This window comes from Sebastes umbrosus, chromosome 5 (assembly GCF_015220745.1).
Source record: "Sebastes umbrosus isolate fSebUmb1 chromosome 5, fSebUmb1.pri, whole genome shotgun sequence".
Classification (NCBI taxonomy): Eukaryota; Metazoa; Chordata; class Actinopteri; order Perciformes; family Sebastidae; genus Sebastes; species Sebastes umbrosus.
The window spans coordinates 6,756,847-6,781,692 of NC_051273.1; the positions used below are offsets into that span (position 1 = coordinate 6,756,847).

Sequence of the window (24,846 nt, forward strand, 5' to 3'; positions counted from 1 at the left end):
GCGCTCTTAACAGCTTTGGGAATATAAAAAATAGCCTATTTTGGTGGCATTAAACAAATATTTGGGTTTTGGGAACAAATTTTGGGTACTCAGATTGTGCATAGGGTCTCAAAAAGGTCTGATCTGTTCACGTGGAGCATTGTTTAATTTAAAATGTTTCGTACAGTTCATTTGTATGCCATCAGGCTGAAACACCATTTGTATTATTTTCAGTTGCACATAAAGTTTCAGAAGATATTTCTTGTTTCAGTGTCTCAAAGGCATTTTTTCTCTGTATCTACCTGTGCCTATAATAAAGGTTCACACTGAGAAGTGAGCCTATTTTATCTGAGTAAATAAGAGGGACAGTACCGGTAATTGTTGTTTTGTTTTGTCACATGCTAATTATAACATGACATGTACTGTATGTTGTTCAATACTAGAAGATGAATCCATTTGTCCCCCATGTACATCTTTTTAAAAGGAAATATTAAATTGATTAAACATGGTGCATTGTTGATTCTAAGAAATAAGGTTTGGTCATTTGGGCTTTCCGTCCTCTCTTGTACTTTTCCTAAAAAAAAGCACACGTCAACACCCAGACAGAGGCTGAGATCATCAGTCATCTATTTCTAGATCTGACAGCTTTCATGGAAAAGATGAAGCAAGAACTTCTTCCTTTAGTCTGAATGAGGCTGAGACATCCCTCGTCCATCGGACTTTAATGACCTACATATACTTTATGTGTATATGTGGGTGTGTACTTGTAAATATTTTAGATTTAGGCTCTATACCCTCCTTACATGAACTGTCTTCATCACGAGAATAATGTCTATCTATTATGTCTCGTAAGTTGTTGCAGCAATTTTTTGGGTTGATACCATTTGCTACACAGATTCTGTGCTAAATTTAACCATTTTTTACCACTCGAGAATTGATGAAAATGATCAATGATCCCTCCAGAATACCACATTAAGACACCAAGACCTTGCGGAACACCATAGAAAAAGCCATGCTGTGATTTGATATCAAAAACTTTTGACATTTGAAGATTTCTGCAAGAATTGCATTTTTCGGCGATTGGATGGCGAGCACTTCTGTTATGTAAACTGCTCAGAAACCCCCTTATGGTCAGTCTACCTATGACAGCCATCCATCCTCTGAATGCCCTAGGTCTCTAGTTTGTGGCTGTAAAGTTTCACGAGGCTGTGAACATCCTAGAGGTTGACGCAGGTCATTTTATACAGTGAGGTCAAGTTTTAAAAAATGGTCTAAATGCAATGAAATGTCTACTATAGGGACTAACATCATCACACATGAATACAACTGGGCTCATTGGATCCACCAGAGTCTCAGCTTTACAGTGATACACAATTTATGTAATTCAAAGATTGTTTAGGGACCCCAGTATGCAGAATTATTCAAATACACCATTTTAGAATTGGCGAAAATAACACATTTATACTGCATGAAAAAAACTGTATTGTTTTTGCCCCAAACTGCATGTGATTATCATAAAGTGGGCATGTCTGTAAAGGGGAGACTCGTGAGTACCCATAGAACCATTTTCATTCACATATCTTGAGGTCAGAGGTTAAGGGACCCCTTTGAAAATGGCCATAACAGTTTTTCCTCGCTAAAATTTAGCCCAACTTTGGAGCGTTATTTAACCTCCTTCCCGACATGCTAGCATGACATGTCAGGTTCCTTATGTTTTCTAGTTTCATGTGATATCTATAGCTTCACTCTAGCTAGCCCTAAAACTGAACCTACTAGAGCCTCTGAAAGACAGTAAAGTAAGTGAGACAAAATGTTCTCAACAACACAGGATGACACCTCCACATACACAGTTTACTCTCTACCCCTGTGTGAACCTACATCAGTTATTATGGGCGTTGGAGGCAGCAGCCTCTCTGATGACACAAACTCAACATGAAGTAACCACAGCCTGGGTGGAGCCGGCAGCTTCAAACTGAAACACCATCATTTGGCAACAGATTGAAGATAATAATCAGTGTGAGGTTGTAGGTGCCATAAACACTCGTCTGCTGCTGGCGAGATGAATTGGATTGACTAATTGAGCCGTTTAACCTTCAGGTCTGCTGACATGGACGCTGTCATCAGTCCGTTAGGTCATTGTTTCATCCTCGCTCTGATGACTTTAAATGTGACAGAAATACAGAAGTAGAAGCTTGACGTTGTGTGGTGAGTGTGTGCATCAGTGTGTGTGTGTGTGTGTGTGTGTGTGTGTGTGCAGTTCTTGTTTCACACACTGCATCTGTGGGAGTATGAGGAAGTAGGTTTTTGAATGTTGCAGTGGATGTCTTGTACTGTAGGTAACTCTGACCGTCTGACTGCCGGATGCGTGATGGCTGCTGTCTGAGGAGGTCAACCTGTGGATTTTAACGACACACACGTAAACACACACTCTGTGGACGGTGGACACCTGAGGTGGAGAGGAGGCCGGCTGGAACAATGGTACGGTACCACACCTTCATTTGCTCTCTCTCACACACACCTTCAGACATCTGCTTCATGTGTGTACGCTCCTAAAACTAGAGCTGATGTATCTGATCTTCACACACATTTAAGGTGATCTCACAGTTTCACTCTTGTTTCCAAAAAAAACAGCATTTTTAAAACAGTTTTCTGTTTGTAAAAGTGACAACAGCTCACGATTAACTGCATTTCATTTCAGTAGTTTTGATTTGGCAAACCATAAGAGGGTATTTCGTGCTTTACAGTGAGTTTTGACATGATAAAGGATGTGATAGCGTGACTTAAATAGGCCATCTCTTTAGGGAAATCCTGCTCCTTCACAGTAGCAGCAGAGAGAGTTTCCTCTTTTTAAGGACAAGCTCTTTCATTGAGACTCAAGGCAGCTCAAAAACATTGATTGCATCGTTGTGTTACTTTGATTTATGATCACATTTAAGATTAAAAAAAAATGTGGATTGGACTTGTGAAATTTAGATTTTAAGTGTACACAGAACAAAAATACACATACAGTGTTTATGTTAAAATCAGCAGACATCACATCAACACACATTACCTTGAATATACTGTGAAGTTATTGAGCTGTAGTGTTATCTCTAGTGTAATCTGAGTTTACAAGATGTATTTCACACAGTTTTTTGCATCCCCTTGTGTGTGCAGCAGCCAATTGCAGGAAGAGAAGCGGTAGTATGTACAGAGTTTATAGGGTTTCACAAGAGGCAGAGATGAGGGGTGAGAGGGGGAAGTGGACTACAGGAGAGGCCTGTCATTTCTGTCACAACACTTCCTCCTCTCACACAGAGCGGTCCAAACTCACACAGTCTGACTGTTGAAGTCATAACATTGCAGCCAAACGTCTAGAATTTATATTTATTAAGTAGATTTAAGGGTGGAGATCTCCAAAATGCCAGTGTTTTCAGTTTAATCTTAAACAACTTTGTGTTTTTAAACAGTTAAAAGTTATAAAATAGCATAATAACTAAGCTATTATCCTTTCAAAATAAGAGTCACAAGTGAGATGCAGCCACAGGTCTTAAATGTATTTATTTAGTAAATTTAAAGGTGAAGATCTCCAAAATGCCTGTGTTTTAACTCCAATCTTAAACACCTTTATGTTTTAAAACAGTCGTCCCATAATTACCATAATCATTTAGCTATTATCCTTTCAAAATAAGAGTCACAAGTGAGATGCAGGCAAAGGTGTAATCAAAGAATGACTTGCTTGTACACAGTTGTCCATTTAAATATGACTGACATGCTCACAATGAAGTAGCAGAGGAGTGAGACAGCTCATACTGTATTGGGTTTTTTAACTGTGCAGAAAGTTGCGGTTTGATGCAGCAAGGTTTTTAGATCTCAGCTGGCATGATTTCTGCCAAAACCACAACACGACAGACATTGACTGGCATTGACTGGCATTGACTGGCATTTTATTTGTGGTTTTCAAAACGTGTAAAATTTGCATTTTTAACTGGAAACAGCAAAGTCTCTCTAGTAACTGATGAAACTGTTTTCTCAATGAAAAGTAAACTGCATGGTCACATTGACGTCTGCAGGTCTTTCCAAACTGGTTTGTCTGGTGGAGGTTGTTGAGTTTTTAAAATGTATTTTTGATGCTTTGAGTGCCACAAACAAAATGGCTACAGGTATAAGGGACTTTTTTCAGATATGTCACAGACCACCGGCATTTTTTCACCACAGTAAAGGTCCCTGCCTTAAACTTTGTGTAACAATTTTATGTTGAACACCTATTGTAATTTGAGCATTTTATGCTAAATGCAGTACCTGTGAGGGTTACTTGACAATATTTGTCATTGTTTTGTGTTGTTAATTGATTTCCAGTAATAAATATATACATAAATTTGCATAAAGCATATTTGCGCACTCACATTTTGATAAGAATATTATATACTTGACAACGCTCTCTTTAAGGTCTGAACAGATAAAATAAAATGTGATTACTTTGTGATTAATCGCTATTAACTATGGTAAATAATGCGATTAATCAGGATTAAAAATTGTAACCGATTGACAGCCCTATAGTATATACAGTACATACCGGTATATGTCTTGTGTATACTGTTTTTGCCATATACATAATGTCTAAATGCCATTATTTTTGTATGTAGCCAAAGTTTAAAAAGAAAAACATGTTGAAAACATTTGAGAAACTACTGTTTACAATGGGAAAAACAACAATAAAAAGAGTTTACAAAAATGTTTTAACTGATAATAGCTATGTATTTACTTTTTAAAACAAAGTAACAAAGTGCTTCATAGAAGAACATACCATGCCAAACCAATTGAAATTATTTGGACAATAATTAAGACATCACTTCATGCAGGAATTCAAGTTTAAGTGGATTTTTAGTGGAGATTGAAAGGAAGTCACTGAGGCAGAAGATGGATTTCAACAGGGAAGCTAAAAGAAGACTTGAATTATGGCCTGTTGTGATGTTCAGCTACTGTACTCGCTAGAGATCTGTTTCACTCAGAGGTGAATGGAGGGCTAATCACAGTTTTACAAACAGTATAGGGAGAGTGGACAGTTATGTCATCACACTATCTCACCTGAACCTGAAATCTTATCTTTGGAGAATAGCACACAGTTTTAATAGGTGTTTTTTGCTGCTACTCTGGGTTCTTCAATGAACAGAAGTTTTTGTTTTTATGTTGCAGCACTTAGCTACTGATGTTGTTGGTCTAGTTAAAGGATGAAATCTAGTTATATTCTGTATTTTTCTTGTTATCAACATGTTCCACGAAAAGATCATAACCATGAAAAGATGAATGAAGTAAAGCCTGATGCAGCACATTCTTCTGCGCCATAGCAACACGTTCTCATCCCAACTCGTCACATACCTCCGCTTTTGTTGCCTTCAAATGAAACTCGTGAGCTCCTGTTTACAACATTTGAAGGCACCTTTAGTCACGTCCCTTGGCGTAGGAAAGAACTACATGGTTGGGCTTAAAACTACTACATTTGTACAGTGAAAATGACGGGAACACGGAACACGAACAAACAGCTGATCGTGACGCACGGGACACCAACATCGGTCTCCTCCTGGATGAAATCCTTGTATTTGTTGGACCCATCCACCTCCCCTCGTGCCTGCCCTTAGTGTATCTTATCACTCTGTTAATGGAAAGCCCGCTTCGTCTCATACAGACGCTAAGGGGTGCCTTGTGCAGCAGTACCGAACGCCAACGGCAATTGCATTGGGTGACATGTTCCTTCACTACTATGAAGGGAAGTATGAAAGTATTGAAAGACACTAACACACTGCTGGTTTTGCTCTTTTCAAGGGATTGCTGTTAATAAGAAAAAATATAGAATAAAACCAGAAGTCTGTAAGATACATTTGCTGTAATTGAGCCCAGAGAGTGTGAAAAGTGTGACAAATATGAAAAGAAGATCTATAACAGACTGACCGGTTTGTTGCTTTTGGTTTCACAGGTTTAATTTTACACTCATGACTTCTGTCTGAATTTCCCCTTGAGGATGTTTAAATTTAGAAATAAAAATACCAGCTGAATGACCCCACATATCACATATACTGTGAGGACTATTATTAAGATACAGCACATGTTATGTCTTTTATTGAAATATTAAGATGTCTGTTGCATCTTTTGTTCACAGTGAAACTAAAACTTAGTCTGAAATATTTGGTATCTTAAAGCTCCATGCCTGCACAAGTTTATACTATTGGGTCAAGATTTCTTCTTTTTTATGATAATTCCAGAAATAAAAGTATTTTTTTTTAGAGAAATTAGTGCTTTTGTGTAACTGTTCTTGAATACTTTTAATTAGGTGTTGTGCAGAATATAACAAAGGAATACAAAATAAGGAAAAGTAAAAAAAAAACTAAATCAGACTTGTGTCAGTAGCACTTGGAAGTGATGTTGGATGGCTAAAATGAAACATGTTTAATGTTTTGTTGATGATCCGCCGCTCTTTCCTTCGTAATGTCATGATGTGATGTTTTCTTCTGGTGACTGTCGGTAGTCTGAGGTGCAGCATGTGAGATGTACCTGTTAGCAGCTTCTCCCTGTGAAACAGTAGATGTAGGTTGAAGCCCCAGACCACAGCCCAACCACCATCAAACAGACCGGCGTATTTTAGGGAAAACCAAAACGCAGGAGACAAGTTCACCTCAGGGTTTCTGCAAGAAAGTGTCAACAGAAGCCGTCTGTGTGGTTACAAGAGCGCCCTCTTAATAACACCCTACAACAATCATTAAAGCTGTATTTGTTGTTGTGATCAGGTATTAAATATAGATGTAGTCAGGCAGATCACAAAGTTTGATGGTGCTTCTCTAAGAATGCCAAACTTAGAAAATGAGCTCACCTCATCTGTGACCTGTTGCTTAGCAACCAGCCCCAGCTTCCTGTAATGGCAACCACAGTTTGTTACGTTCTTAAAACACATCTGTACTGATGCCAAACTCGTCTTCAGACGAGACTTCAAATGCTCTTTGTATTTGTTTGTTTCATTTTGCTTGTTTGTTTGTTTTTGTGCTGTTTTTTTTGTTCATTTGTTTGTCTTTTATCTATCTTTCTTGGAGTGTGCGCTTGAACTTAAAGGCACTTTAACTTTAAGACAAAGATTTCAAGGTGCTAAATGCAATATCCAGAGCTTTAATATAGCAGCAAACAACTATCTGCTATGTAAAGATATAGAGGAGTAATGTCTACCTGAGCAGAGAATGAAGTCGCTCTTCCTCTCTCCTTGCTTTGTTGACATCGCCGAGCCGACCGTGCTCTTTAGTGCATGTTCTTGCATGTGAGCGTGCCCCACAGGCTCGCTCACTTCCGTTGATCTGCACTGCTCTAATACGGTGGTTACACCGACACCGTAGCACCCGTCCTCCGGTTCCCCCTCAGGTAAACACTGTTAGCTCTGTCAGCCCTTTCGCCATTGCCAATAGAATTTTTCCTTTAACCTTCCTTAAATGCCACTGTCTTTCAAAGACTTGTAACACGGGCTTTCTGCAAACAATTTGCAGTCTCCAAGCCCAAACCAAGCGTTTTTGTAACTTTGAAAAGATCCCTCCAGAGCTACAGAAGACATTATAGTCGTACTCCGCATGACGAGTAAACTGCACTTCATGAAGCCCTATAAAATCAGTAGTGTGCCCCTTTACACTATTTAAGACAAGGTACTACTCCGTTATTCACCTTAACAAGAATGAATGTGTCAATGAATAATGAATTCAAAGGAAAGCAGCATCTCAGCTACATATTAAATTTCTGTCTTTCTCTCTCTGGTGTGTGATTCAGGCGAAGTACCACTGGCAGAGTCAAAATGTGAAGCAAAGCGGAGTGGACGACATGGTCCTGCTGTCCAAGATCACCGAGGACGCCATCGTGGAAAACCTCAAGAAAAGATACATGGACGATTACATCTTTGTATCCTACAAGCTGATAATTTAGTTTAGACCCTTGTGGGCAGAAAGTCATAATGTTTGTTTGACATCAACATCCATTGCCACATAAACATGCTGACACAAAACACAATTATACAGTCAAGCAATCAACCAAACAAGGGCATAAATACATTTCACTCTTCCTCTTCTGCATTCAGAGTGACTCAACAGCTCACTTCCGTCTTCTCAGAGCACAGCTTAACTGCAAACCCATATTTAGAGTCACGAAACAAAATTCACATCAAATCCACAAACAAGTGCAGCTGACATCACCTCAACTAAAACTCCACGGCAGCAAAGAGTCATGATTTCAAGGGATTTATCATTTTTTTGTCAATCATTAACTACTACTAAGTAATTTTCCTGCAAAGATAAAAACACCTTTTGAGTTGTTGGTAGTAATTCAACATGTTGTTGGTGTGCTCTGAGTGTTGAGGTGCTCTTATCACAGTAATCAGGAAGTGACTGTTTAACCTTTATGTACAGTTCACAGGTTTATTCATAGTGGACTCATAGCCTCAGTATTTCCCTCTAGACAAATAGTCTGGCATTCATTAGCCAGACTAGCATACCAATGTCAGTGTGTTGGTCCGTTCCACCGCTTTGGTCCAGACTGAAATATCTCAACAATTATGAGATGCATTGCTATGAATTGTGGTTCAGGCATTCATGATCCCCAGAGGAAGAATCCTACTGACTTGGGTGATCCCCTGATTTTTCATCTAATGCCACCATGAGTCTGACATTTGTGGTTTTGAATGAAATGTCGCGACAACTATTGGATGGCTTGCTATGAGTTGTAACAACTTAGATGATCGTCTAACTTTTAATCTTGTGCGATCATCAGGTCAAAAATAATTTAGTTTATGACCAGATTGCATAATTAACAGTGTTGGGAAGGTTGAAATGTAATAGATTACAGATTAATAGTTACCCTGTTAAAAATGTAATAAGTAATGTAACTATTATAATTTCTTCGTAATACTACTAAAGTAGTACTCTTTACATTTCTTTACTTTTTGATCACTGTCTATAGAAAATTTGAAAAAAACAAAAAAACAGTCATGTGTGTTTTGTCTCTTTTTGGCAAATTATTAACTACACTCAAAATACGAGTGTACGGTGGTGGAGAGAGTCTGTAACCATACAAAAGCGTGATTTAAGAGGCGCTGGATTATTTACACTTTATTATCATATGTGTATTATTAACATGATATCAATATTTATTTTTTAAAATATCACGGTTATCATCAATACCAGAATATCGCGACCCCCCTTATTGGTCTCAAAAAGGCAACATTGGTAAGGCTCATCTTATTTTTTCATCACGCTCCTTAACGTCCTCGCTCAGACATACATCGGTCCCGTGTTGATATCAGTCAACCCGTTCAAACAGATGCCCTACTTCACTGACAGAGAGATCGAAATTTACCAGGGAGCTGTGAGTACAATGTTTCAGCATTTTATCACTGAGTTATTGTGTAGCGGTTCATCCTGTTGCTCTATAGACCTTGTCATTGTCATTCTGTCGCTAGGGCAACAGCTTTGGTCCAAGTTTACTTCCTGTCAGCTACTGCAGTAACAAACACTGCAACAGGAAATACAAATGGGTCCATTTAAAATGGTTATGTTGTCAAGTTTGAAAAGATCTATACTTGATTACCCTGAACTGATCACTTTCTCTCTACTTGTCTCTGAAGGCCCAGTATGAGAATCCTCCCCACATCTACGCCCTGTCTGACTACATGTACAGAAACATGATGATCGATCTAGAGAATCAGTGTGTCATCATTAGGTGATCACAACAGAGCCGTGTTTCCTCTTCTCACTGATTTCACTTTGTGTCTTACATTAGACCCAGTTAGTGTTGGAAGTTTGAGAAATATCATGTTGTTTTGTGGTGTCCTGTGTTTTCATGGTGTCATGGTAGCGGTGAGAGCGGTGCTGGAAAGACGGTGGCTGCCAAATACATCATGGGTTACATTTCCAAAGTATCTGGAGGAGGATCCAAAGTCCAGGTAGAGACAAAAGCAGTGACTCAAGACACATTTAGACTTCCTGCAGGTTCCTGTGTACTGTATGTTAGTTGTGTCTCACACCGTGTCACTGTGTGTGTGTGTGTGTGTGTGTGTGTGTGTGTGTGTGTGTGTGCGTGTGTGTGTGTGTTGCAGCATGTAAAAGACATCATCCTACAGTCAAATCCTCTGCTGGAAGCCTTTGGTAATGCCAAGACCGTCCGCAACAACAACTCCAGTCGTTTTGTGAGTAAGATCTTTACTTTTCAGACGCGTCTTAAAGAGTTTAAATGTATTAAGAAATGTAGGCCTACTGGTACTTTGGTCCACACTGAAATATCTGAACAACTACTGGATGGATTTCCATGCAATTTTGCACAGATATTCATGGAGCCCAGAATCCTAATGTGGGGATCCACTGACTTTTCCTTTAGCGCCACCATGAAGTCATAGTGCTGATAGCATGACTCTAGACTCTTAGTGTTGTTTTTTTAAGAGAGAATAATTAAAAAACAAAACAACAACCGATAAAACCTGACAACACAGACCAATCGAGATGACGACATCATCTCACCAACAATGTTGAAGTCCGTTATACTGAGTGTCCAGCTAATAAACACCAAAAAAATGGAACAAAAATATATTAATGACCCAACTACTCCACTCTGAAGAGCATTTATTTTTCAAATAACAGAGAAATAATAAAGATAGCAGTACAAATAAATGATAAGCCTTTCACATTTCATTCACTGACAGACTGTACAATGAACCCTTTGGTGAGAAAGAGAGCTGAACCCACCAACACATTAGTAAATAAACAGATTATACCAAATACTGTATATAACGATCGCCTCCTTATACAGGAACTGTTCCCATTCATGTTAAATCCCCACCACCACATACTAATATCTGTTCTCCTGTATGAAGGACAAAATCATTACGAAAGCACATATGAAAGTTGACAATCAAATGACGCATTCTCGGTTATTACACATAACCTATTCTGTATATTCAGGTCTTCTTCTTAGCAAGGACTTGGACTATGTTGGGTTAAAAAATTGGAATGGAAACGTTTATTCTTTAACCTTGGAAACAGCAGTTTAACTAACTAACTTCATCTGCTGAGGAAGATTGTACAATACAACTGAAAGCTCCAGAACAGAACAGCTACTAAATGGACCTTGTGATGAGATTATTTGGTAAACTGCTGTTTCCAAGGTCAAGAATTAATGATTATTTTCATTATAATTAGTCTGCCTTAGTCTTATTTTCTCAGTTAATCGATTAACTATTATTATTATTGAAAAATGTCCAAAAAAGGTGACGTTTTGTCCAACCAAAGGAACAAAGATATTGAATTTACTATCATACAAGACGAGAAAGAAGCAAATCCTCACAACTGAGAAGCTAAAACTAGAGAATGTTGAGAGTCTTAATTGATTCTTTAAAAAGCTGCCGATCGGCTGATCGATTAATCAACTAATTGTTTCAGCTCTAATGGGAACTTAACAATGTTTACTGCTCATATCATCCAAAGAGATTATAGATCCAAAGATCCAAAAGAGAAACATATGAACTAGTTTGAGTGTTTAGAAAGTATGCAGTGCCTGTAAAAGCAGCGGTGTAGTGGAGGGTATTCGCAGGTATACCAGGTATACACACCTCTTTTTCTTTTTTACCCACCAATCAGCCAAAAAGCCATTTGAATATATAGGACAGTATACCCACTTCCTCCTTGGTAACCTACCCATCTACATAGTACAACCACCTTATCAACGACAACTACGCCACTGTGTAAAAGTATCTAAAATATAAGGCTATATAAAATATTTAGAAGCCTATTAGTCTGTGATTATGGCGTTCCAATGAACTGCAGAAGCATTGTTTCAGCTAACAGCGTTGGTTTTGATGTTCACAAAAATAGATATCACTTCATCTCCACATGTCGTTTCTCATCAGTGGGGTCGTGATGTTTAATTTCACACATGAAAACCACATCAATGTGCATGGTTGCAGCTTTGGTGCAAGACATCCTTTTGTAATGTTTCCTGATACTGTTGATGTAGCATGAGAAATTTTGTGTACAGGTTAATGAAGTCCATGTATGCCGACTATTTTCTAGCTCATGCAGACGTAGCAACGATGGAAATCTCAGTTTTTATCTGAAAAAACTGACATCAGATGTTTAGGAAATGTTGATTTGATCTATGCTATCTTTATGGTTGCTCTATTTGCTTGTATTTATTGTTTAATAAGGTAGTGTGTCAGGATGAGTGCACAATGAGGAGAAATTCCTCTGCTTACTCTTGAACTTTGCACCTGTTTAGTAAACCAGATTTAACAGATCTATATACTGACACGGTGGTCCTATTTTTGCATCTACCAGGGGAAATACTTTGAGATTCAGTTCAGCAGAGGAGGAGAACCAGACGGCGGCAAAATCTCCAACTTCCTGTTGGAGAAGTCAAGGGTGGTGAGCCAGAATGAGAACGAGAGGAACTTCCACATTTACTATCAGGTCAGAGGCTGAAGAGAGACATGCACAGTCACACATAAGTCACAGCCGCATTAAAAAAAACTCCTTTTTTGGAAAAATAGCTGTCCATACTGTCCAGTCATGCCTCACAATTAATTCAGTTAATTACATGTTGATTAAATTGAGCTATTCTATCATTTTTTGTTGCCCACTGCCTCAGGGATTCATGTTTAACTGCTCTTCTTCCTGCACTATTGTCTTCCAGCTGATGGAGGGCGCCAGTGCTCAGCAGAAAGAGGGCCTGGGCATCATGACCCCAGACTACTACTGCTACCTCAACCAGTCTGGGACCTACAAGGTGGATGGGACCAACGACAGCAAAGACTTCAAAGAGACTATGGTACATATACAGTATACTGGAGAAAGTCTGGGGTGGTTAGTTGCCATGTTTACTCTAAGCTGTTGTGATGTAGAAAATAAAAGACTGAGTGAGAGACCTTGTAGTATATTATAGTATAGCATAAAAATCAGAAAGAAAATAAAGTAAAAAATATATAGTAAAATAGAAAAAAATACTTGGTTTTGACAGTCAAATATTTCTATTGCATCTCTTCCATGCTCGTTGATGAAATTGCTCCAAACTGCTGCCCTCACTGTCTGTTTTGGTGTTGTGATTTGCAGGAAGCCATGCAGGTGATTGGGATCCCAGGCGACCACCAGGCTCAAGTGCTGCAAATCGTTGCAGGCATCCTCCACCTGGGAAACATCAGCTTCATAGAGGCAGGCAACTATGGGCAGGTGGAGAGCACGGACTGTGAGTGAGACACGTGAATATACATTAGACACATATGGATTCGCTCATCCATGCAGGTGCACAAACATTCCCACCTGACATATAAAAAGCCCCATTTATCTCCCCAAAGGTATATGAGGAAATTAGAGCTCACTATGACAAAGCAGCACCATGGCGGACACCCTGCTAATTGATAGAGTCTGTGCACATCATTACTACCTTGTTGATCTTCTCATGTGTTTGCTGCCTGGGGGGATTCCCAGCAATATATTTGCGTTGATTTGTAATACTTTGCTTTTATTTGCTCCAGTGCTTGCCTTCCCCGCCTATCTGCTGGGCATCGACCCCAACCGTCTGCAGGAGAAGCTGACCAGCCGGAAGATGGAGTCCAAGTGGGCAGGGAAGAATGAGTCCATTGATGTGACCCTGAACCAGGAGCAGGCCACCTACACACGAGACGCCCTGGCCAAAGCCCTCTATTCACGACTCTTTGACTACCTGGTGGAGGTAGTCAAAATGTTTTATTCTCAGTAGCAACAAAAACAGATCAAATGAAACGAGGAAACATCCTCTTTTTACCTACACAAGTTGAGATAAATGCACTTGAATTTTATATTTCCCTTCTGCATTTAACCTGTCTGTCTTCTCCAGGCCATAAATAAAGCCATTCAAAAACCACATGAAGAATTCAGTATCGGAGTACTTGACATTTATGGCTTTGAGATCTTCCAGGTTAGTCCTCTTACAACTTACAATTCTATAATATTTCAAGCAGCCACTAAAATAACAGATGTTCGTTTTATAGATGGTGCAGCACAGCAGGATTTGTTTTACTGTGGTGATAATCTGATTTTGACTGGATTGTGTTCTCCCCCCGGGCAGAGAAATGGCTTCGAGCAGTTCTGTATCAACTTTGTCAACGAGAAACTGCAACAGATCTTTATTGAACTGACTCTGAAGGCTGAGCAGGTAGCTACAGTGTTTTTATTGCATCTCTAGATTTGTCTTTTTTGTCTTTTAACCTCGACAATATGCTGAGTAAATGGGGTTTTGTTTGATAGAGAGAGTGAGCTTCTGTTTAACTTGGGCTGAATAAAGTTGTGAATATTTAAAATCCTCTGTCTTAAAATCTATTTCAACTACTTTTCCTTTAAGCTTTTCTCTTTCCATGTCTGCTAATTTTCTCTCAGGAAGAGTACGTTCAGGAGGGCATCAAGTGGACTCCCATCGAGTACTTCAACAACAAGATTGTGTGCGACCTCATTGAAAATAAATTGGTAAGCTCTTAGGTGCTTCAACTTAAAGCTGCAGTGGATAGAAATGGAGCTAATATGATTTTAAAAACGTATTTTTATAAAACGGTCACTATATCCTGACAGTAGTGCATGAGACAGGAAGACTGAAAAAAATCATGTTCCTCTGTGTGCTCCGGTGCTCCTAATGGCAAGATATCACAGACCGGAGGAAAACAACCAATCAGAGCCGAGCTTGAGTCTGCTATCCAGCTGACGTCTCTGTGCAGCTGTCAATCACTCGCAAACTCTGATCAAACGGTCAAACTAGGCAACGCTGATCAAACATGAATCAATATTCTGTTACTGCAATGCCTATTTCTCGCCTCAAATGTTTTCAGAAACATCTTGTAGTGTACTGTTTAGCTGTAAAGTGAGAAAGTTTGTGACCCGGCAGCCATGTTGAGATCAATTGAGTAAATACCAAGCACCGCCCACCAGCTGGAGCACAGCCAATAGGAACGCTTTCACTTAAATGACCTGTGATTGGCCAAAGCATCCCATCACGGGCTAGATTTTTTACAGCCTGAACACTTGAATTACAATATGCTGAAAGGTTATTATGGAATTTTTGCCCAATGATGCCAAAAACATTTTTCCTACTAAAACTTTAACCAAGAAACCAATAAATACATAAATACAGGGTTTACACAGATCAATTTGAAGTGATTCAAACAAGGAAACAGAAGTGTTTCTCCTGCAAGGAACTAGCTGGGTGTTCTTCCTCAATAAAACAGCATGGCTACAGTATGATTCCCAAAAACAAAGTCAGGAAAAAGGCAGCACTCCTAAGGTCAAAAAAAGCAAAGAAAATTACTTTTTTTAACTCTATTTTTGGGAAACAGACAATTTAAAGGGTTTTGCTTGGTTTTAATGGTTTTACCTATATTGTAATATAATATAAAACATTGTTGCCAGATTGGGCTAGTTTTGATTAAATTGGGCTGGGAAAATAGCGTTGGGCTGGTAGATGAAATCTGGGCTGCTTTCATAGACATTTGGTGGGGTTTGGAAAATATTGTGAAAACAATATTACAAAAAAAGCTGTAATTTTATGGTCAAAAACTAAATTCAGTAAATTTCATTGTGTCCACTCACTCATATTATTCACTCATTTAATTTGAGAAATATTTGACTGAAATGAGTTGTATTCAATCGTTGACATGATATTTGTGTATTTGATTGTCTGACTGCAATCCTTGTGTGTTGCGATAGCCTATTCATCTAACATTTTATCTTTGGTTATTTGATTCAGATATGAATCTTTATATGCTTATGATGTGTTTTCTATTGCACATGTAATGGCTTTATGGTTTTACACAGGTTTCTTGCAAGGTTATGATTTGGGCTGTTTTTTATTGAATTAGGCTGATCTGGCAACTGTATATAAATATTATAAAAAAACTTTTCATTGTATCTATATTTAACATCAAATAATGACTCTTTATACTGTATGTTTGCATGCGGGATCTTTCTTTTTCTTCCCAGACACTTCTAAATGTGTAAAATCAGTTGCAAGTGGTGATTGTTTACAGTACAACTCATCCACACTATCCTCTCCTTGCAGAACCCTCCTGGCATAATGAGCGTGCTGGATGATGTGTGTGCCACCATGCATGCCAAAGGAGAGGGTGCGGATGGCAATCTGCTGCAGAAACTGCAGGCCGCCGTGGGAACCCATGAACATTTCAACAACTGGAACTCTGGCTTCGTCATACATCACTACGCTGGCAAGGTAGGAACCCTGAAATCAGTCAAACTGACTCTCCTGTAGAACAAATACTATTGACAAGATTATGTATTTTATTTATTTGAAACAGTGGTGCTGCTGCCTCTAATTGTACGCAGATGATGTGATTGAGGTTTTAGTCACACCAAAAGGATGTAGACATGTTTACATGAACAAAATAAACAAGCAAGCACATTTGAATTCAAAATTGTATAGCAAATAACCTGACAACATATTCTACTAAATGATGAAGTTTGCCTGGTTTGTAAAGTTTACTCAGCAGTTATAATGTCTGGTTTCGCCTCAGGTGTCGTACGATATCAACGGCTTCTGTGAGAGAAACCGGGATGTGCTGTTCCCTGACCTCATTGAGCTCATGCAAAGCAGCGAATAGTAAGTCTCTTACACCTTCTATGATGCTTTCACTTATGGTATGTTTAGTTTATGAGATGCAGTGAAAGAAAAAATCCTTTGTCTCCACAGTAAATTCTTCCATAGCTTGTTCCCTGAAAACCTCAACACAGATAAGAAAAGCAGGCCGACCACAGCCAGCTCAAAGATCAAGGTGAGAATTTAAAGGCAGAGTAACCATGGACTAAAAACTTGAGGTCCTTCGATCAGTGTACCCATTTTTTCCCCAGTTTGAATATGCATTTTTGGGTGCAATAATGCCTTTACCATGCACTTGTGTTTCCGACAGAAACAAGCCAATGATCTGGTGAAAACGCTGATGAAATGTACTCCGCACTATATCCGCTGCATCAAACCCAATGAGACAAAAAGGCCGAGAGACTGGGAGGAAAGCAGGTCAGCATCCTCACTGTGATAAACATATGTAAATATAAAAACTCTTTTTGATGAATGGTGGTATTCCATCTGATTTTAGGGCTAGGCATCAGGTTGAGTATCTAGGACTGCGGGAAAACATCCGTGTAAGAAGGGCTGGATTTGCGTACCGCAGACTCTTCTCGAAGTTTCTGATGAGGTGAGTTTAATCCTTTTTGAAAGGATGCATCATTTTTCTGTGTGTTTTCTCCTGAAAGACAAACACAGCTCAAACACACTCTCAAAGTGACTTTTGGTTGGTTGGTGTGTACATATGCTGTCTGTACTTGTTGTATCCAGGTATGCCATTCTGACAGCTGAGACATGGCCAAATTGGAGGGGTCCAGAGCAGCAGGGGGTCCTTCACCTCCTCCGGTCGGTCAACATGGATACCGACCAGTACCAGATGGGACGCACCAAGATCTTTGTCAAGAACCCTGAATCGGTAACATACATTTACTTAAGTACTGTACTTTAGTGCAAATTTCATTTACTTGTACTTTACTTGAGTATTTCAAATGCATGCTACTTTATAGTTCCACTCTAATTCAGAGGGAAATATTGTACTTTTTATTCCACTACAATTTTTTGCAAATCAAAATCTTACATAGAAAACAAATGATGAGCTTATAAAATATGATGCAGACAAATAAAACGACTTAAAGGGATAGTTCGGGTGTTTTGAAGTGGGGTTGTATGAGGTTCTTATCCGTAGTCAGTGTATTACAGTAGATGACAGTCGGCAAGCACCCAGTTTGGAGAAACAGACAGGAGTTACCGCACGGAAGCAAAGCAATGTACTGTTGTGGATGGGGCCGGCAGTGAAACGTATTTTAGCCACTTAAAAGAAAGACCCACCTAAAAAATCAATATAAGTTTAAGCATACGCTATATTTAGAATATTTTTGCAGGTTTACCTTGCTGTGAGACAGCTTTACAGTCTGTGTTTCTGATTGGGAACTGAATATCTATGTTATTTTATCTACTGTTATCTATGCTTTCGCCAAAGCAACCGGACTCCATTGAAAAAAACTGTAATTTTACCTCGCAGAACACGAGAGTTGCTGGTCCGCTATCGAGATCGCTGTCTCGATTGGTTAGTTTGTTTGTGTTATTGTTTTACTTTTATTGGTTCTGATTCACCAAAGTCACACAATAGCACAAACATCATCATCTACTGAAGGTAATACATTGACTATGGATAAGTACCTCATACAACCCCACTATAAAACACCAGAGCTATCCCTTAACAGCATATAAAATGTAGTTAAAATTAGGTTCACCTCAACAACACTAAAATGATACTTAAACGTTAATACATCTGCAATAAGAGTCTACTAATAAACTATATGTGGTATTGCAACTTTTACTTAAAGGAGCTATAACCGATATTTTATAATTTTATAGAAAGTTACAATTTAAAGCATTAAAATGACATGCTCATACATTTCTGTGAGAAAAAGCTCATTTAACAAAGAAACGTTGCAATTAACAGACAGCAAAGTGCTGCAATACTATAGAAATTGACATATGTGCAGAAATAAATGATAAATATAAACTCCTTCCTCATGCCAAATGCTCCACAGCTTTTCCTGCTTGAGGAGATGAGGGAGAGGAAGTTTGACACCTTTGCCCGGATCATTCAGAAATCCTACAGGAGATACATTGCCAGGAAGAAGTATGAACAGATGAGAGAGGAGGGTGAGTTACAAAGACAAAAACGGTTCCTACCAAAGTACACATATTGAGCTGTGATTCTAAATGTTTGTCCATCCTTGCGACACAGCCTCAGACATCCTGTACAACTCGAAAGAGCGGAGGAAGAACAGCATCAACAGAAACTTTGTCGGCGACTACCTTGGCCTGGAGCAGAAGCCTGAGCTGCGACAGTTCCTGTCCAAGAGGGAGCGTGTCGACTTTGCCGATTCTGTCAACAAGTTTGATCGCAGGTTCAAGGTGAAGCATCGTTATGTTTATTTTGATTTCATTCGACTTCTGGTGTTTCAGATGTATAAATGTAGCACAAGTCTTTCCCCTTTTCAAACAGTGATAAGTAAGATTGCTATTTGTGGACTTCTCCTTTCTGGCATCACAGTTTTCACTTCTGTTTTTTCCTCACAACACAGTCTATCAAGAGAGATTTGATCTTGACCCCCAAGGGCATCTATCTGATTGGTCGAGAGAAGGTGAAGAAAGGACCTGAGAAGGGACAGATAAAGGAGGTGCTGAAACGGAAACTTGAGTTTGCAAGCATCAGCGGTGTCTCTCTCAGGTAGGAAATGCATTAACTACATCTTGCAATAGTACCATTTGTGGTTGATGCTGTGGTGGAATTTACAAGAACTAGCGTGCTACTTTGTTGGTCAATAACCACCGTATGAGAAGTCACAGTTTCTGCAAAAGTAAATATGGCAGATCAACATTCTGCTGAACTCTGAATTCACAAAAAGAAAAAGAAAATTAGCAGCAAAGAACAGTGTCACAAACATGAATCTTTGAGGTACATTTACATGCTATTTTATACTTCTACTCCACTACATACAGAGCATTGTATTGTACTTTTTACTCCACTACATTTATCTGAAAGGTGTAGTTAAATGTTACTTTTCAGATTATAATTTTATATAAAAAAAAAAACTCCTTGTCACATTTCAGATGTTAGCAGTTCAACCAAAAAGACATTTCTCCCCTAAACTTCTCAATAGTTTCTTTTTAAATAAGTGTTTGAGGCTCAAATTATCCAATATTTCACAAAAAAATCCAATATAAGCTTTTTTACTTTACTTTGTATCTTGCCTGATAAGCTCTTAACGTTTCAGTAGGCTGAATATTTTTGGCATCATTGGGCAAAAATTCCACAATAACCTTTCATTGTAATTCAAGTGTTCTGAGAGAAAACTAGACTTCTGCACCTCATCATGGCTCTGTTTTCAGGCTTTAAAAAATCTAGCCACTGACGGGAGACTTTGACCAATCACAGATCATTTCAGAGAGAGAGCGTTCCTATTGGCTGTGCTCCAGCTGGTGGGCGGTGCTTGGTATTTCCTCAATTGATCTCAACATGGCTGCCGGGTCACAAACTTTCTCATTTTACAGCTAAACAGTACACTACAAGATGTTTCTGAAAACATTTGAGGCGAGAAATAGGTATTACAGTAACAGAATATTGATTCATATTTGATCAGCGCTGCGCTGTTTGATCGGAGTTCGCAAGGGATTGACAGCTGCTCAGAGACGGCAGACTCCAGCTCAGCTCTGCTTTTTTTCCTCCGGTCTGTGAAATCTTGCAGATGCCATTAGGAACACCGGAGGACAAAAAGGAACATGATTTATTTTTTCAGATTACCTGTCTCATGCACTACTGTCAGGATATAGTGTCCGTTTAAAAAATGTTTTAATCATAATTGCTCCAATTCGACCCAGTGCAGCTTTAATGGTCTGTGTTTTCTCCTCAGTACGAGACAGGATGATTTCTTCATCCTGCATGAGTCCCAGTACGACAGTCTGCTGGAGTCCAACTTTAAGACAGAGTTCCTAAGCCTGCTGTCGAAGCGCTACGAGGACGTGAACAAGAGGAAACTGACAATCTCCTTCACTGACAGGTATGGTAGAGGAACCCACACACTCAGACGGAATATATTTGCATTGAAACACAAACCACTAACGACCTTTGTTCCCACTCAGGTTGGAGTTCAGAGTGAAGAAGGAGGGCTGGGGTGGTGGAGGCTCCAGGGTGGTGGCGTTTCAGAGGGGGCAAGGGGACGTGTCACAGCTCAAACCTGCAGGGAAGACCCTCACCATCACAGTCGGGGACGGTCTGCCCAAGTCCTCCAGTAAGTTAAAAGACATAATGTTGGAACAGTGAAGCCTTGAAGTAGAGCCTACAGCCTTTTGTTTAAAAAAAAAGAAAGAAAAGATTACAAAGATGAAAATAACTGTACATAAAGTCTTGTTTATACAAATGTTATTCGTAACTACGCGTGTATTTCATTAGAGCCAACCAGGAAAGGTGCTCCTCAGTCTCATGGTGGTGGAGGAAGAAATAATGCTGGCAGCAGAGGTAAAATCACAATTACTGTAACTCTTTCATTTTCATTGTTATGTTCTTAATTTACATGACCCTTTAGATTACAAAGTAGCTGAATACATTTACTCAAGTACAGTTTTAGGTACTTTATTTGACTATTTGCATTCTATGCTACTTTACATTTCAGCCCCACTTTCATATTCAAATATTGTACGTTTTACTCCACCGCATTTTATTGACAGCGACAGTTACGGAAGATTAAGGTTTTACATAAAAAAAGGATATAAACTATACTATAGATTAAACTACCGAACTTTACTTCAACTAGCTACAACGAAATTGCAGCATACACATTGCAGTAATATAATATAACACTGAAGGGTCATTCAACCTGCATTAAGAGTACTTTTGACTTCATGTATTGCTATTTACTTGATGAATACTTCCACCACTGACCATTATGAACCCACTATAGAATTTCAAACCTTTAGGATAATATCTGAGTAGTATTTTTGCCAGGTTTTCATTCAGCAGCAGCTATGCTGAAGTCTGGAGGTTGTTTGGGTTTTATCTTTACTTATATTCCACTTTCTCTCTCTTCAGCGCACCAGAATGGAGCAGCCAAGTTTTCCAGAGCTCCTCACAACCAGCCATCAGAGATCACATATTCCACCCCGCAAAAACATGGCCGGCCACCCAGCACAGCTCCGCCCAAACTGGGCTCCCAGAGGGCCCCTCGAGTCCCAGCCCACAACCAGCACAACCAGGGGAACCTGGACTTCCTCAACGTGCCTGACCAGGGCATGTCAGGGTGAGAAAGATCACCTCGTGAGATTTGAAAAAAAAAAAAAGGGAAGGAAGGGATGATCACAGCACGTGTGGGCGGAGCTGATTAGTCACTAAAAATCAGTGCACACGAGTTTCATGAGTTGTCAAGCCGAGTCAGGGTGAGGCTCAACAGTCACTGAGCCCAAACAAATGAAGGAGTTTCATTGTGAGAAAGATAAACCTGTTTATGGCGAGCTGAAGTCCTGATGCCAACTCCAGACCAACTGCCATTCCACTGGGCTCTGTAAAGGCCAGCGTATGCGTCAAACTAGTTTGTTTAGTTTGTTAATTAATAGGACAAAAAAACTGCCATCATAGAGAGCAAGATACAATATAGAAATCCCTTAAATGTGGGGATAACTGTCAGACAGTCTCTCTAGAAAGTCATTAATGGTGTTGCACTCGTTTTTATACAAAAGGTAGTCTGATTCACCGGATATAGACTGTGGGTATAACGCCGAAAACACACCAGAGCAGCGGCGAAATGCGGCCTGAGGCGAGCTGCCATGCAATGTCTATGGAAAGCTGCGGCGGCCGCTCTCAGCTCAACATTTCCACCAAATCCGGTGACGGAGGGCGTCTCAATGCTTTCCATTCATTTCCTATGCACAGCAGGAAAAACAGCCGCCCAGTGCATGGTGGGAGTGCTGGAGGGGGTCTGTATTTGCATAAAGTTGAAAAATCTAAACTCTATGCAAATGAGCCCATCTAGCCCGACGCGTTTGACTCGCAAAACTTGAACCAAGCTGTCAAACTAGGTGATATAGTTCTAAAATGAAACAAGATTCAGCAGTGGTATAGCCTATTCCATTAAATGTTCTCAGAAGTAGATTTTGGTGGATTGCTTAGACGGGATAACAGAAAGTTTATGAGCAGGCCACCATGTTGTTTCGTGTTTGAAACGGCGAGCACAGAACCAGGGACCAATCAGGTGCATTCCACGATAGGGTACGTCTGTCTAGCGTCCTCTAGCGTCCTCACCGGATCTGGTTTGACATGTAGCGTGAGGCCATTCGATTCTGCGGCGAAGTGCAGCCAAACTAGTCCTGTCACATGTTGACCTATGTTACAAAGAATTTCTCCCCGCCTGAAACACATGACCATGCCTCCTGACCACAGAAAAATGCAATTATTGCGGCGAGCCGCACTTAACCACTGCCTGGTGTGTTTCTGGGGTAAGCCTGCTACTGGCCGCCTATTTCAGCGAGCATTTTCTCCTTCCGCTATCTGTGCCATCTATTGTGCAAGGGCACCGTCCTGCATCCTGTGCTTAAAATACAAACAAGACAGAGCTTTTATCCCCTATAGCAGAATGATCATGTGTGGCGCCAGACCTTTCATTAGCACTGAAACTGTGCTGTCTCTCTGTGGCCACATGATGAGCCCATGACTTTATTATGAGCATTCTTAATGCATCCATGGACTGGCCCACTTTGTCAGACTGGTGACATTGAACATTAAACATTATAAGCTTTCACAAATGAAGATACACAAACCTAAAAGTTTTTTATCCATTTGTCACATTTCTCTCTCTTTGTCACAGGAAGCAGAGGAAAAGGAGCATCAGTCAGCGACCTCCTCCTGCTCCTAAACCACAGCCTCGACCCCAGGGGCCCCGCTGCCGGGCCCTATACCAGTATAACGGACAGGACACGGACGAGATCAGCTTTGACGCCAACGAAGTGTTCGACCTCGTCAAAGACGGTGCGTAGATGAAAAGAAAGCTATTGTATTGATCTGATAGATTTGAATCGTCTTAGTGAGTCATGATGTTTCTCTCTGCTTCTTTATTTTCTCTGTAGATCCATCAGGCTGGTGGACGGGCAGGATCCGAGGAAGGGAGGGTCTCTTCCCTGGTAACTATGTGGAAAAAATCTGAACAGGACTTGATCTGTCCTGGTGGACTTTGTCTGTGTCTATTGAGAAATATGTATATTTTGTTGCAAGCAGCACTTGTGAATTGTTCATGGTTGCATGTTAGATCTTCATTTATAACAGAAGCTGTTTCAGGCTGCACCTCGCTGACATTTGAGACACATACAGTATATATTGTTTATCACGGTACTGTACGAGCAGAGCCCAGGAGACATTGCTGTTGTGGTTGTTAAAACACAGATCCCCGCAAACAGCGGCTCGAGTTTCATCTGTTGTCGTTCTGATGAGAGCAACAAGATCTTTGACTTCAGCTGCACTCCCACAACACCTTTGTGTGCGCCGTTACTTCCCTGAAAATGACTTAAAATTAAAGTTACAGAAGAGTGACCTAAAAATACTGCATTGCTTTCTGGTGTCTACAGTGTTTATATTTTCTCTGAAGCTTTTCTCCAGAGCAACATCCAATACTGCTCAGAGTTCAACAACAACAGCATAAAATCAAGTAATAATAGACATTTGAAAATATATTGAACTTGACTGTTATGTTTGTACCATGACAAACCTGTTTCAGATCCATTAAATTGACAGAGACACATCTTTTGATGTCACTTAAAAAAAGATTATTACAAATCTCCTTGTTGGTATTTTCTCATATATGTTTTTTTCACCAAAATATTTTCATATTATTACCTCAAAGACTAAGTTATAAAATATTTCTGAATAACAAAACAGGTTCTGCTATTTTTTGTATTTTTCTTTTTTAAATCTTTAATTTTGATTTTGTAATATAATGTAATTCCCTCACAATCAATATCTGTTTTTGTATGGAAAAATAAAGACTTTTAAAACTTTATTTTTTTTTCTCTTGTTTTATATTTTACATTTTTTATTGAAATGTTCACATGGTAAAGTCAACTTTATTTTAAACATAATTTTAAAAAGGAAAAAAACAATAATAAAAAGAAGAAGTGCATTTTTATCTAAAGCAAAATAAAAAGCAAATAACAATTGTTATGATACAAGTTGTGTATGTACCTGTACAGATGTACCACTGTAAATATGCACATATGTTTTCTGTTGTTCTT

General features: G+C 39.4%; 1 protein-coding gene across 3 annotated transcripts; it reads left to right on the top strand.

Moving 5' to 3' along the window:
- The first annotated feature begins 1,995 nt into the window (after nt 1-1,995).
- Nucleotides 1,996-24,612, top strand: myo1f (myosin IF). 3 transcript variants are annotated; one of them, XM_037770890.1, is made up of 29 exons: nt 1,996-2,184; nt 2,316-2,457; nt 7,756-7,884; nt 9,253-9,342; nt 9,602-9,696; nt 9,832-9,919; nt 10,073-10,162; nt 12,303-12,434; nt 12,658-12,792; nt 13,074-13,206; nt 13,496-13,692; nt 13,837-13,917; nt 14,068-14,154; nt 14,376-14,462; nt 16,045-16,212; nt 16,514-16,599; nt 16,690-16,771; nt 16,907-17,013; nt 17,093-17,191; nt 17,332-17,476; nt 18,618-18,732; nt 18,818-18,987; nt 19,158-19,303; nt 20,487-20,633; nt 20,716-20,864; nt 21,026-21,091; nt 21,662-21,869; nt 23,430-23,590; nt 23,689-24,612. In XM_037770890.1, exons 2-29 carry the CDS (start codon nt 2,455-2,457, stop codon nt 23,763-23,765), a joined length of 3,273 nt encoding a protein of 1,090 aa, XP_037626818.1. In that variant the 5' UTR covers nt 1,996-2,184; nt 2,316-2,454; the 3' UTR covers nt 23,766-24,612. The 3 variants fall into 3 exon arrangements, with proteins under 3 accessions (XP_037626818.1, XP_037626821.1, XP_037626820.1); XM_037770893.1 differs by having other exon boundaries at nt 2,003-2,111; XM_037770892.1 differs by having other exon boundaries at nt 2,008-2,111; nt 2,237-2,457.
- The last annotated feature ends 234 nt before the right edge of the window (nt 24,613-24,846 follow it).

Coding starts and splice junctions, on each gene's coding strand:
- myo1f (XM_037770890.1), top strand. Junction 16,600..16,689: donor CTCATGCAAAGCAGCGAATA/GTAAGTCTCTTA, acceptor TTGTCTCCACAG/TAAATTCTTCCATAGCTTGT. Junction 17,014..17,092: donor AGAGACTGGGAGGAAAGCAG/GTCAGCATCCTC, acceptor ATCTGATTTTAG/GGCTAGGCATCAGGTTGAGT.